The sequence below is a fragment of the Procambarus clarkii genome, chromosome 35, assembly GCF_040958095.1.
Source record: "Procambarus clarkii isolate CNS0578487 chromosome 35, FALCON_Pclarkii_2.0, whole genome shotgun sequence".
NCBI classification, from domain to species: Eukaryota; Metazoa; Arthropoda; class Malacostraca; order Decapoda; family Cambaridae; genus Procambarus; species Procambarus clarkii.
This window is the reverse complement of record NC_091184.1, coordinates 30,671,906-30,686,540: the sequence shown is the minus strand read 5'-3', so window position 1 is coordinate 30,686,540 and position 14,635 is coordinate 30,671,906. Positions and strand designations below refer to the sequence as shown.

At 35.3% G+C, this 14,635-nt stretch overlaps 1 protein-coding gene across 2 annotated transcripts in view; it reads left to right on the top strand.

Moving 5' to 3' along the window:
• Positions 1-14,635, top strand: part of LOC123768492 (centromere-associated protein E) — a 47,113-nt gene that overhangs the window by 7,490 nt on the left and 24,988 nt on the right. For both annotated transcript variants that reach the window (XM_045759096.2, XM_045759095.2), the window contains exons 7-16: positions 1,321-1,520; positions 2,481-2,609; positions 3,721-3,877; positions 4,905-5,024; positions 6,981-7,194; positions 8,214-8,415; positions 8,872-9,136; positions 10,421-10,642; positions 12,305-12,424; positions 14,216-14,343. In XM_045759096.2, coding sequence (XP_045615052.1) covers positions 1,321-1,520; positions 2,481-2,609; positions 3,721-3,877; positions 4,905-5,024; positions 6,981-7,194; positions 8,214-8,415; positions 8,872-9,136; positions 10,421-10,642; positions 12,305-12,424; positions 14,216-14,343 — 1,757 coding nt within the window. The remainder of the gene's footprint in view (positions 1-1,320; positions 1,521-2,480; positions 2,610-3,720; positions 3,878-4,904; positions 5,025-6,980; positions 7,195-8,213; positions 8,416-8,871; positions 9,137-10,420; positions 10,643-12,304; positions 12,425-14,215; positions 14,344-14,635) is intronic.

The following is a 14,635-nucleotide window of genomic DNA, read 5'->3' as shown; positions in this document are numbered from 1 at the left end:
TTTTTAATTTACTTAATTTTTTATATACTTTTTTATACAACTACTGTGTATACACAGTAGGTTTTCATGCCATGTACAGTTACTTCAATCTTTAGTTAGTAGCTACGTCAAAAATGGTATTTACCCGTGTAGTGCTGTCATGCTGGGTATGGTTATTTGTTTGAATATGTAGTACTACATTATGTAAAATAATAAATGAAGGTAAGAAGGTCAAACACACAAGGTAAAAAGTGTTTGAGCTGTTAGCTTCAGCTAGATACATCAATATGTATGCTTGTATAATAATGAAAGGAGAAAAAGTTGTAAAAGTTCCTACAAAAGTACAAGTCTAAACTCATTAAACTTGGAGTTGTAGCAGTTGACTGTCAGTGGTTGAACTTTAAACAATTAACATTTCCATTATTTGTTATTACATTTTAGGGAATCTTGAGGCTATAATTTGGAAAATTAAAAATAAAAACTGAGACAGATTTCTCTGGTCAAGAATTTTTTTTTTATAACTGGAACTGTGAATTGAAGAGAAAACATGTAGTGTCTACCTGGGCAGGAGTCCTCCAACTAGGAGCAGGTTACGTTCCAAAAAAGATGCTCGTAAAGTACTTATTTGTTCAGAACGTAGGCGAGATTTCACATAGGCACAATGTTATCAATGGAAAATATATTCATGGACCCCTAAAAATCATCACAAACCAATAATTTTGTGATGTAATATAAAAAACCTTGCACATTATTTACCTTGAATGATGGTAAATAATTACCAGACCCCTGCTATGTTTTTGTTCTATGTTTGTACTATGTGCAATTATTTACCTTGATTTATTTTATTTACAGACATTCTGCTAAAAGTTTTCTAGAGCTTTGATAAACCACAATTAGTTAATTATTCCGTGACAGTGAGGGCAGAAGGAATCGAGCAAAGTAGGACAACGAGTTGCTTTACTAATTGCTAAGTGCATTCAGGCAAAAGTATTAGTGGCAAGGAGGGCTTAATTTCATTTTGTTTACTGTTCAAAATATATAATGTAAAAATGTGTGTTGTGTGTTCTTTAGTATCTGGCAACATTATAGTGAAAGGATAAGCTATTAAAACTTAGTTTAATTTTTATAACAGAAAACACTTTTAGGAGCTCTGTGATTAGTGAAATTAAAAAAATATAAATGTAATTGTTACCCTTTATGGAGTTAAATATACAAATTCTAACATATAAACTGGTTAAATTTTAGCATATACATTTTCTAGTACAGCATTAAACAGGTCTTGTCCAAAACTGTCATATGATTTTAAATCAAATTTTCTTAATATTCTCTCTCTTTTCCCAGATACTGGAGTCACGAGAGAGAGGGGAGGGGGACAGTAGTGAGACTGTTGTTACCGTTTCTCACCTTAATTTAGTGGATCTCGCAGGATCCGAGAATGCCTCTCAGTCTGGTGCAACCGGAGAAAGGCTAAAGGAAGGAGGCTTTATCAATAGATCTCTATTTATGCTGGGTCGAGTGATCTCACAGCTGAGTGAAGGAGAGTAAGTTTATATATTAGTGGTACTCTGTTAAATTTCTTTGATTATTCAATAATCTCATTCTCTCTCTCTCCTGTCTGTCTCTGTCCATCTGTCTGTCTGTCTCTCCATATTTCTGTGTGCGCGCGCATGTAGGACAAACAGAACTGCCGTATCTGATGACTAATTTGCATGGAGCAATCTTATTACATTCAATGCCTTTTTTTTTTTAATTGGCAACATGCATGACCTAATACTGTTTAATTATCTACAATAAATTTTGTTAGATTTTTTTTTCATGGTGTATATGGGCATAGCACTTATTCTTCTTATTATAGATGTGAAGTAACTGAAGAGATCCACTTCCCCTCCCGCATCCCCTCTTAATATGTTGTCTAGTGCACTTATTGCTGGTTTTGTGTTATATTATTTTACTAGAAAATACTAGACTATTTTTTACTAGAAAATGGACAATGTATTTAATTGCATGGTAGGAAAGAGCAGGTCTTTGCTACAGGAAATGTATACAAAAATTACAAGTTATATTTGATGACCAAGCCGCACATCAGTGTATGGAGGAACTACGATGTTTCGGTTTGTCCTGGACCATTATCAAGTCATATGTGACCTGTCACATTTGACGGACCAAAATGTCATTGTTTCTCCATCTTCTGATGTGTGGGTTTGGTCTTCATATCTTCAGCCACATTGTGACTCGTCGTCTGCATGCAAATTATATACATATTTTTCAGAAGATGGGAACACGGTCAAAACAGAAATGTTGCTGCTATATGGTTAAACAAATAGGCACTATAATGTCGAGTATTTAAAAAGTTCAGTGCTTCATATTTTAAAATGCTAGTATGTCTGCTATACTGTGCAAAAGGTTTTCTCAAAGTTTGGTACAATTTACTTGCAACTTGAAGCAAGCCCTTTTTAATAGAAGACTGTAAATATATGTATTAAAACACTTAATATTTTCAGACAATTTGTTAATTTTCGGGATTCCAAATTGACAAGAATTTTACAACTGTCTCTTGGTGGGAATTCCAAAACAGCCATATTCTGTACAATCACTCCGGCAGCTGTTGAGCAGACGCACTCCACGTTAAGGTAGAGTACCGTCTTTCATTGTGGCATTATCCTTATTCCTTATCTTTATACTATATCCTAAAAAGTGTGTTTGAAAGTGTAATCACTGGTTATTTGTATATAATGCACAAGAGTAACTAAATCTGAAGGTGGTTTTCCAAATTCCTTGAATATTTTTGTATATTTGGGCTGTTTTTTTGCCCAGGCCCAGAATGCTTAGGCAGGTTTCATATGGCTATATGGAATTTAGAATTAACAGAAGTACTGGAGGTAGTGGAAATTTGAAGGAAAAGGGAATGATATGCTAAGTCTCTGCTAGATAAGTAAAAAAAATGAAAAATTTATTTTTTATTGGCTAGTTAATGAAGAGATTTCAGAGATTGAAAAGTTGTATGCTATGCTATTAAATCTCGGTCAAATAGTAAACCCCAAAGGAGTCCCATTAATTAAAGGAGTTATTCTATCAAATAATAGGTATCATCTAGTAACCAATTAAATTTAGGCCATTTCATTGTGGGTTAGGAGAAAGAAAGGAAGATTCCTCTTAATAAAGAAAGCAATACGAGGTAGTGAAAAAATTATTGTAACTTAGAGGGGCTTGTGTATGAAACTAAGTTTTGAAGGAGTAAAAATGGTTTCTGCTATTGGAAGTGCAGTGTGATGATTTTTTTAGGGGATGGATGATCTGAATGGTAAAGCAGGATAAACTTTAGTAGTGACAGTTTCCACCTATTATGTCTCCCAAGAGTAAACGAGCAACTGTGTATTTAAAGATTTTTACATTTATGGATACACACAAATAAATTTGGAAGAGTTAATGATGAAAATCTATAATGCAAATTTTATTAACTACGTTTAGGGAAGTATGTAATCCCTTGCACTGTGACTCGCCTTTGAGTGTGACAAATTTAGAAGTATTTTGCTGTGGTTAGTGTCTGTTGGCACTTTTATGTCTTGGTTTTGTAAACATAAATCAGCTGAGGTGTGGCTGTTGCCTTTACTTGATTGGTAGAGGACTTTGATGATATTGTGGCCAGGAAGTGAAAGTTTTATTAGCTTTTTAAAGCTTAAACAATTTTTTTGTCACTATTGGTAATTTATTAAGGTTTAATACATTTAAATACTTTTTCAGATTTGCTTCAAGAGCCAAGTCAATAAAGAACCAACCCATAGTAAATGAAGTCTTGTCAGATGCAGCATTACTGAAGCGATATGCAACGGAGATAAAAAATCTGAAATATTCTCTTGAAAGAGAACGGCAAACTGACAAGGCTCAAGAGGTTGAGCAAGTGAGTATTTTCCTCATGTGGAATGGCTAGTTTGTTTTTTGCAGGTGACTATTTTAACTGCAATTTGAATTTACGAACCATTATTTAAAGTAATTACAAGCTTATTTTCTGGATTTGTGTATTAGACGAAGAAATTAATGGTGATTTTTTAACCTATTACTGTAATTCAATAATATTAAGTACAGTTGAATACAATGAATATAATATTTTCTGTGTACAACAGTTGGAAGATTTATTTCATTACAAACTCCAATTTATTCTAGTATGAAAGTCAGGTGGTATTATTACAGTAAAGTTCTCTTGGTAGATATCCATCATATGAGGTGAAACCTAAAATTCCAATGAGTGGACTCAACATATTTCACTGAATATTAGATTCAGTGAAATAGATTATATAATCACTGAATATTAGATTTAAAAGCAAATGATTGAGTTTAATTAACTGGAGTTACTGATCTAATTTTTTTTTTATGGGAGGTGAATTGTTAAATAAAAAGAAAATTCTTAATTTTTATGAAAGTACTGTACTGAGTTTGTTTACTACTACTGCAATCTCTGACATGCAGAAATGAAACTTGTGTGTTCAAGAGATAAAGCAGGGGAGAGAAGTTTGGGAAAAGTAGCTGGCATATGTAAGAAATTAGATCTGGTTTGAAGAAGGGGGTGAGGGAATGAAATGAGTGGGCTGAGTGCAGTACAACTTTGTGGAGTGTATATGTTGGTATATGTATATATTTACTCGTTATAATAGGAATTATTGTAAATCAAATGATTCTCTTAATATTAGAAATTATTTTATTGATTACAAAATGTTACAAATTTCAATACAGTATTGGCAACTTTATCATAAGTTTTAAAAGTTAGTCATGACGATTGCTGTAAGCTGCCCACCACGTGGGAAAATGTATAACAATTCCCAGAATTGGTTTCCACTGGAAATTTATATTATTATTATTAGTGCTTGTATCTATTGAAAGTTTTACATAAAATTCCATTTGTCAATTATGTGCTGAAATTTTTATTTCAGGTTCGAGAAAAGCTTGACGAACAAGAACGCAAGAATCAAGAACTCTTGGCAAAAGTTAACGAATTGAAAACAAAGTTGGTGGTGTCAAGCCATCCACGTGAGAGTTCTAAATCTAGCAATGTGAGTTTATGGATATGTTCAGTTTATGTACACAGTTTAGCTACAGTTTAAATCACAGTAGGAGGGTAGAAATAGCCTAAGCTACTCTATCCCTTTGATATGCATTTTATTGTCTCAATAAACGTACTTTAATTTGAAGACATAACAATAGCATGTTATATCAATAAGATTTTACTATATCACTTATATCCCTCTATTTTCCATACCCTGCTTTGACTTGAGCCTGATCTTGATTGTAATAATCTCCTATTACCATTTGACTGTGCAATAGTCCTTGATCAACCCAAGGAAAGGGGACTCTTAAGACTCAAGAAGACACTTTACACAGCCTACTTCAAGCCAATAAACAGAACAAGTAAACGAATTTAAAAGTTGATAGGTTTGCAATTAGGCAAGTGGTTGAATATTCTGTAAGTTACAAGAACATGTTGAGGGAATCCAGTGTAACAACTCCTGGAGAGTTATTATGTTGGTAACAACTCTCCAAGTTGATAAATGATATGACCACTACATACACTATAATATTAAAGGTAAGAGACTAGGTTGAGATAGACAGCCTTTTCCAGTTGAGGAAACAGATTGGCAAAAGTAAAGTTTAAAAAATAAAATTGTGCATTGAGGGTGGTTGACACATGGAAAGAAGTTGTAGCAACAGAGATCCCCACCTTCCAAAGCTTTTAACACTTTCGCGTTCCACAGACTTAATAATTCGTCACTCACTTTTCTACTGAATGTGTTCCAACGACGCAATACTGAGTCACTCATTACAATATTTTTTAAAAATTTAAATTTTATCAGATCAATCTGGTAGTGGTTTTAAAATAAGCGCCTTTAGATTGCACACAATTTGATACCAAAATCAAAGATATAACATGAAACTTGATGTCCAAACACTTGAAATATTATAAATAGGTCTATGGTCTGAATATTAAAATATTTGTTAAAATTCTATTTATTGTCCTATTATCTTGGGACTTGTTTTAAAATGTGCGCCTTTTTATTGCGAACAATTTGATACCAAAATGAAAGATGTAACGCAAATATTTATGTCAGAACACTGGAAAGATATAAATAAATTTGTGATGATGAGCGTCCAGAATTAAAATATTTGTTAAAAATCCAGTTATTGCTCTATTATTCTGGGACTAGTTTTAAAATAATCGCCTTTTTATTGCGAACAATTTGATACCAAAATGAGCGACGTAGCACGAAATTTGATGTTATCAAATTGAACGAGTTGAACATTAGGTTGCAATGTACAAAATGGTGCTCGTTCACGGGTAACTTTAGGCTTTTCTGCGGGGAGGCACTCCAGCCTTTTGTACATTTTATTCATACACATCTGTAGGGAATTTAATTGCGAACACAATGATACCAAAACGAGCGACGTAGCACGAGAATTAAGGTAAAAAAATGGAACGAGAATGCACATGTTACTGATTTTGTGCGTTTTTGCCGACTTTACGCTTTGCTGTTGGGAGTCACGCTAGGCTTTTGGACATCATATTTATACACACCTGTAGAGAATTTAATTGCGAACACAATGATACCAAAACGAGCGACGTAGCACGAGAATTAAGGTGATAAAGCTGGAACGAATATACACATTTGGGTGTCACCGCGCGCTTACCCGCATGGAGGGGCCACCTACCCCCTGTCAACCGCGAGTTTCCACGGAGCGCGAAAGTGTTAAGAGTAAATGATACAAACAAATGGAACAGGCAGTAGTTTGTGCATGCCAGATACAAATAGTTAAGAGGCAGTCCTCTAGAGCAGGATCTTGTGCTCTATTGAAACAAATTAGTGTGCATGAATGTTTTAAAAATATAGTTTTTCAATGACTCTACCACATAACACTTGTATGTTGCTGTAGGTCTTTTATTTTGTTTGATATAAATTTTTTAAATATTGTCTTCTGTTGTCCCCCTAAATAAATATTTTATTATAAACTTTCAGGCTAAAAAGAAGTCAAGACGTGAGACCTGGGCAGCACCAGCAATGTTCCGAGCTATGAGAGCAAGTATGGGTATCGTTCACGAGGAACCCATCAATGTGGACTACAAGTTCTTGGCTCCCGTGATCCCGCCATGGGTAGAGCAGAGCAAACTTTCAGATAGCCCTTGCTCAGAGTCTTCACTGTCGATGATGGAGTGCTCTGTTGTGTCAGATGGTAATTATTGTTATATGTACTACAGTACTTGTATACAGTTCAATATAACCTCGATTTGGCAAATTTTGTGTCCACCCCTGATTTGTTGGAGGAAGAGATTTGGTGCAACTGGGGGAAGGACTTCTAAAGGCATTGCTGCTATGCTGTTTTTCTTCTAATGTTGCTTCACTCTATAAAATCATTAAAACATGATTGGAGCCATATTAAATATTAAAACTTACCATTCATACCCTAATATTTCTCATGCTCTATGGCTAAATTCACATTTTAATTTCACCCTGTCATATGAAGGACCACTGCTAAGAGAATCTGTCTATAGAGAGATTTCACCAGATCTAGCATATTTCCCATGCCACAGTTTTGAAACCTCATTTTCAAAGGAAGGGCCCATACTTTAATGAAAACCAGGGTACCTGGACATAGAAACAAACTATAGAATTTAGTTTTAAATATGCTCACTGACTCCAAGAAACCCAGTTTCCTTTAATGTTGTGTCAATCTGAGTAGCATTAAAAACATAATTGGAGCAATATTAAGAAAGTTACAATTTGTCCTAATATTTCCCAGGCGCTGTAGCCCATTTTTCAGAGCGAAATTTTAATTTCTAACTTTCTTATGGGCAACTTTTACCAGTCTGTGAGCTCTCGCCCAATACTAAGCAAATCCACACATCTCCCACTCCACCAAACTCTTATTCGACGAATCAGGAGTATAAAATGTGAGTTGCAACCAGAAATTCATTGAATCGAGGTTTCACTGTATAGTAAAGCTCCTATTGATTTAGACTGTTTCTATGTTTTTTGTTGAATGTAAATAAACACAACACATTAGAACTGCCAACCTTCAGGTGCCGAACTTTAAAATTTGTATTAAAATCTTATTCTTTAATTGTTTGCTACTTTAACTTGTCACATTGAATGGCAACTACCAATTCAAAAATTGGAGTTAATGTAATTTTCTGGCATGTAGTTGATCATTTAATGAGCAGTTTTATATACAGTAATCCATCTTTTTAATAGGATTTGGCAAAGGTGAAACCACTATCAATATGGAGTTGGCTGAGCAGTCGAAGTTAGGGGTATTGGACAATAGCTTCAGCCCACCTTGTTCTATGGTTGTCAAACGTCGTAGGAGGGTGCAGTTTGAAATAAGCCCTCAACAGCATGAAGGGTTTTGTGATGCTGAATGTCAGACTGAAGAGAGCTTGCATCCTTTGACAGGGTAAGTACACTACAGTACACTTGTCTGTCAAGAATGTAAAGTAATGAGATAAAAATTTACAAACATGAATGATGTGTGGATAAAATTTTCTCATTTAATTCTAATTTTAAGGGGTGTCAGATGGTGACCAAAAGCATTATGCAACTGGCAAAAAATTTAATCTATTAGGCTGAAGTAGATGTAGATGAGGTGTTTGACTCTCATCCAGAGGAACTCTCATGGTAACCTTATGCCACTGGAGGCAGAAAAGTTTGAGTGCAAAATGGTTGTATTAAACTATTAAATACTCTTAATGCAAGGTCTTCCCTTGTACTACTTGTACTTCACTGTACTACTTGTATTGATCATACAGTATTGTCAGTTTATTTTCTATAAAATTTTTGGTTCCCTGATGTAGCATTCTAAACATCGATTATTTCTTTTCATTATGTAATTTTTATGCATTTTTCCTTCTAGCTATCTCAGATTATCGCATCCATCAACACCAATGGGGAAGTCTGAGTCAATATCTCATGCTCAGAAGATGGTGCCACCTGGTACCCCAGAACATATTCGAAAAGCAATAATTGAGGAGTTGCAACAGAAGGTGATCACTCAGCAGGAGTGGATATCAGAATATGAAGTAGAAATAAATGAGTTGCAAGAATTTCAGAGGCGTGAGATTGAGCTATTGCAGGAGAGCTTCTCTGCAAAGTTTCCTGGTGGATCAGTAGACAAGACGGTTAGTTTAACACTCGTGTTCCCATGACCTAATATGTGCCAATTAAAAAGTTTCTCAATGATAGGACTTCATACAAGTGTATGAAGTCTTGCAGCTTCTTGTTTGTGGTGATACTTTTGGGAATCAGTGATATTTGGTACTACAATATATTGAGGATATTGCCTACTTTACTTACGTGTTTGGTTCCAAGCCACTTTCTTATTTGTAATGACCCCCACTGTTGAAGCTAAGTAGGGCTAACATTCTTTGGGACATGGTTCTCCCATGGGATACCATGCTTAGTGCTATATTAATTTTGTTCATTATACTTACAAGTGTATATATTTATTTATTAATATGTATTTATTTGTTTTGGCCCTTAACAGTTTTATCTACTTTTTTTCTGCCTTTTTCTTTTTTTTCTGGGGGTGGAGGGGCAGTTTTCAGTCCCTGACTTGCTGGGTGGTGGCGCTCTTGGGGTTCGTATGGTTTGACTCTGGCAACCCGATATGTATACAGTACTTGCACATGTATGCAAATTGGCAAGTAAATGGGTTGATATGCAGGGTATTCTTTCATCTTACTCTCTTAATCTTGAGATTTATATAATGGCTAACTATAATGAAACATTCCTTTTCATGACTTGTGGTCCCTTGCAAATTGTTGTCTATCTTGCAAGGGTCAGAGACTGCTTATACAGGTGTGATCACTGGAGATCGGAGTTGGAAGGCTGTTTCTCAGGTAGGGCCTGACAGCTGAGTGGACAGCGCTTTGGATTTGTAGTCCTGAGGTTCCAGATTCGATCCCCGGTGGAGGTGGAAACAAATAGGCAGCGTTTCTTTCATCCTGATGCTCCTGTTACCTAGCAGTAAATAGGTACCTGGGAGTTAGACTGCTGTTACAGGCTGCGTAACAAAAAGGAGGCCTGGTACAGGACCAGGCCACGGGGACGCTAAGCCCCTAAATCATCTCGAGATAACCTCGAGGTAACCATCAGACATGTTAGCTGGTACGGTAACGATGCCAGAGGCATTTAGTGGTAGATACTGTCACCACATCTCTGCCAGGATTTATGAATAGGGCTGGGTAGGTTTGTACACCACCCATTTTCTTTCCCCCATTTTATAAGCACTTCCTTTGTGGATCTAATAAATGTGATAATCCCATCTTGTTGAGGTTTTTATCAGACCAAATCCTCATTATTATGTTGTAAACATGAGCAACTCCATGGGATTGGAATTAAGTAATCTAAGTTGCTAAGAAAAACCATTGTTTGGTATTTTAAATGCAATGTTGATGTTTCAGATGGAGCTTCAGAGGAAAGAGATAATGTCTCTAAAGCATTCTCTTCGGGATGCAGAGTCACTCTTACTTGATGCCAATAGAGAACGGTCACAGAATTCACAAGAGATGCTGACACTGCAAGAAGAAATGAGAAAAATTAAAGAAGAAAACTTGCGTTGCAGTTCATTTGAAGAAGAACTTCTTAAGCTACGTGAAGAAGAGAAACGGTTGAAGAAGGCTATAGTAAGTTTGATACATTTTGTATCTGGTAATTTCATTATTTATGAAGAGCCGAGTACATCAGTACAGTACTGTACTTTGCTCTTGGTATCTGATAGAAATGAGGTGTCTCTTTATACCCACCTTATAGCTTATTATACCTGATATGTTATTGTACATCTTGATGATAAAGTTCCACATTGTGTAGGGAAGTAGCTCCATGATGTCTCCTTTCAGTTCTTAACCATTTGTTGACCACCTATCCAGTGCATGAATACTGCACTAGCCATGCTCGACTCACTTGTGTTTTCAACTTTCACAAATGTCCTCATGTCCTACTTTCTCGCAGTTGAAAGAGGCCCCTTTGCCCGCACAATATTTTTAATATAGTGTTCTTATCCTTTTGAGTATGTAATTAGAATTCATAATGATCAAGGAGTACTAACAAGATACAGACACCAAAATGGGTGTAGCTATAAATTTGCAGATAGTGTTTCTCTACATTTTCTAGATTTGTTAGTTCCATTAACCTCTCTTGGTAGCTTAAACCTGTAAGTCAGGTACTAGAAACTAGTTGGTGGGTTTTCCTTACCTCGTTAGCTGTGCATCACCTGCACCTTGATTGGTTATTCACTTGCAGGTTGCCATCACTATGATCCTTATGTAGAATGTGTGTTTGGTGGTGGGCAGGTAATTACATTTATTAAATTTTTTTAAATATTGTAAGAAATTTTATCTGCAAGTACAGAGTAATGTATGTAATTTGCTTGTCTACTGCATTTTCATTGTACAACTACATCATACTTGTGGCTGGAAAGTGTAGGGCTATTGATTAATAATAAAACAAGTTTTGTGTTAGGTGAGGATGTTGGGGGAAGGGGGGGTTAGGCATTGATAATATTTTCGAAGTACTGTATCTTAAACCCAGCCATATTTTTCATATAATATTCACCTATAATAATTTCACTACAGGACCTAATTTTGTTCCTTCTTACCACCAAGGGTGAACATGGGGCTAAAAAAAAATTCAGTGTCTCATTAAAAGTCCTAAACAAAAATAATTAATACAAATTGTGTCAAAGTAACTAGATACCAGGACAAATGCATCCAATAAGCATAATTGGCAAAATCAGTTTTTCTTCATTTCATATAAATCAGACATTGTGAATATCCTTTAATCCCTTGGCAGCCACGGAGGATTGGATGTTTTTTATTTGGATCACCATTCAATGTTGCTGCAGCATCTCAAGGGATTTGGTTCAATATTTATTTAGGAGATATAGTCTTGTCCCTGTGAAGCTATTTGATAATCCAGTTGGTGGAAAAATAAAATGGCTTGGACGATATGTATTTATTTTGATGTCTCTGAGATCATGATTATGCGAGATGCAAGAACTAAGAGAACTTCTCGCAGCTTCTTCGAGATCTCGTGTTCTTTGATGGCAATGTATTTACTTTTTCTTTTGGTTTTGTGTGCGTGTGTTTATTAACTTCGGTGGTAGTTGTTATTTAGTCAGGGCTTGGGTATTCATGCATATTTTCTGTCCTGGCCTTTAATTATAGTTTGGCAACTGAAGTTTCTTGTATTTGGATTACTTTTTTTTTTATCCTAATGTGAGTTGTCTGTTCAGTTTAACCTGATATAAAAATATTTAATTACCTGTATTATTAATTAACATTCAACAGGCAAGCAAGGATGATAGACTCAAACAACTTGAAAATGAACGCCAAGATTTTGATATGATGATGGAATTAGCACTACAGAAGCAGAAGCGAAAAGAAAATGATCTAAGGAAAAGCCTAGATGTAAGTTAATGCCATTAGTAATATTATTTGACATTAGAGTAGGACCCTATAATTTTCTTAGGCAGTGTGTATCTTTAATGACTTTCTTTCTAAAATTGAAAAGAAAAAAAAAAAGGCTTTGAAAAAAAAACCTTGTGTAGAATTTAAAGACAATTGAACCAATACATTATTTGGTACAGTTTAAATACTGTCTTCTTAAATACTTTTGAAATTGGAAACAGGGGAGTGAGTGAAGACTGTGGACTGTAATATAAATCCTACACATATAAGTAGGATAGAAAGAGGAAATAAGAGCTCCCTATTCTCCTCAAAAATTGGGAAATGGCATGAGTCATTGAGCAGGTACTGTGAACATGGACGATATACCACCAACGGGTGTTACAGTGACTGTTGGCAAACCCCTCCTCTCCCTTACCTAAAATAAAAATAAGGGCACCTGTAAAATCATTTACAGGCATGCCTGGTGGATGGCCACATGATGTAGTAAAAATGGAACAAAAAATTAATAAAGATCTACTTGTCATTTAGGCTTTAAACTTCATTGCAGAATATACCATATAATTTCAATATAATTTGTTTTACATTTTAGTAATGTAGAATATTTTGAAGCTTTAACAAAGTTCACCAATGCTCCTCCAGAATCAGTAATAGTGCTTTTATCAAGTTTTTAATTGCCAAAATCAAATTTGTGCACTTCGAAAGATTGTAATGTTTACATGAATTATTAGACTTTAAAAGGCATATGACAAAGTTAATAGTGATTATAGTATGGAGTGATGAGCATTAATGGTGTTGGCAGAGTTTTGTAAAATATTAGGGAAAGTTTTCTGTAGGAAGCAGTGTATTTGTTATAGTTAGTCGTATATAGAGTGTTTACTTTAATGATACTGTTGGCGAGTCTCAAATTTAGTTCTGTACTAAAGCTGAAGACTGCCTATACAATAGGCAGGAGTACTAACAATATACAGACACCTAATATATTATTAGGTGAACCTTAATGTTGCAACAAAAATATTGTTGGAAGTGAGAGATGACTTTCAAAAGATAATGTGGCTATATAAAATAATGGTGGGGGAGAATTAAAGGAGACGCTTCATGCAAAATATGAGGTCAGTAAAGAGTATGAAGTGGTTGATCGTTGGTTCTGTAATTGACTGAAGAGGAGCTTGGGCCAGAGAAAGTGGGAATAGAGTAAGTCAGTGAAGGAAATTTTCTTGAACAATGACAGCACTGCCTTGGGAGAATGCAATAGGAAAAGATTTAGGCAGAGGGCTATATGAAGGATTTGTAGTTCTAGCACATACAGTATAATGTATGGATGCTGGATTAAGGCTTTTAAATGGGATAGGGACAAACATGGATTTAAGCAGGATTATGAAACTATCTGAATAGATCAGAACTTGCCACAGTGGGTTCAAGCTGGAGAAATGTTCTTTTGAGGGGGATTTAGAAATTGGTTTGTAGATGAGTGAAATAAGTTGCCAGCTAGCATTATTGAGAGAGAGTAGCAAATCTTTAGAATAGATTGGATAAATATATTTGAGAGGGGGAAGGATTTGAACTGGATCATTCTATTATGGGCCAACAGTGTTTCATAACTGTTAGGGTGTGGCATGAACATACAATATAGTGTTAAGAGTGGTGGGTATTTTTGCAAATGTGGCTAATTAAGCGAAATCTCTGACTTTGTATACAGTATTTGAAACAAGAATAAGCTAGAAAGTTGTGAAAAGATCTTATAGCCTCTCTCATTTCAAATGTTGGAAAATAAATCAATTTTCACATACCTAGGATGCTTGGAAGGAAATAGCAGCTTATGAGGGAAGTACCAAAGAAGATATGAAGAGACGCAGCGAACCTGTTTCGCTGCTGAAGGACAAGGGAACTAAACTCCGCGACAGCATCCAGCTGCCCGAAGAGTAAGTGGAAACAATCTATTTGTGTGTATCTCTTGTACAGTGGCCTGTATGACATGCAGTGTGTGTTGTGCTTACCCACTATCCTATCTGTGACTGTTAGTGAGATCTAGCCCTTTATGCCCTGCCTCCTATGACTGCCACTTCAAGTTAATTTTTAATTCCAACTACCAAATATACTGTTCTCAAACTGCATCATGCAATACTTGGGCAAGTTGTTGTTTACATTTATTATAAAATATGTTCCTTAAATGCAGGCAATTATTTATATATCATGTCTAATGTTAAATAATAT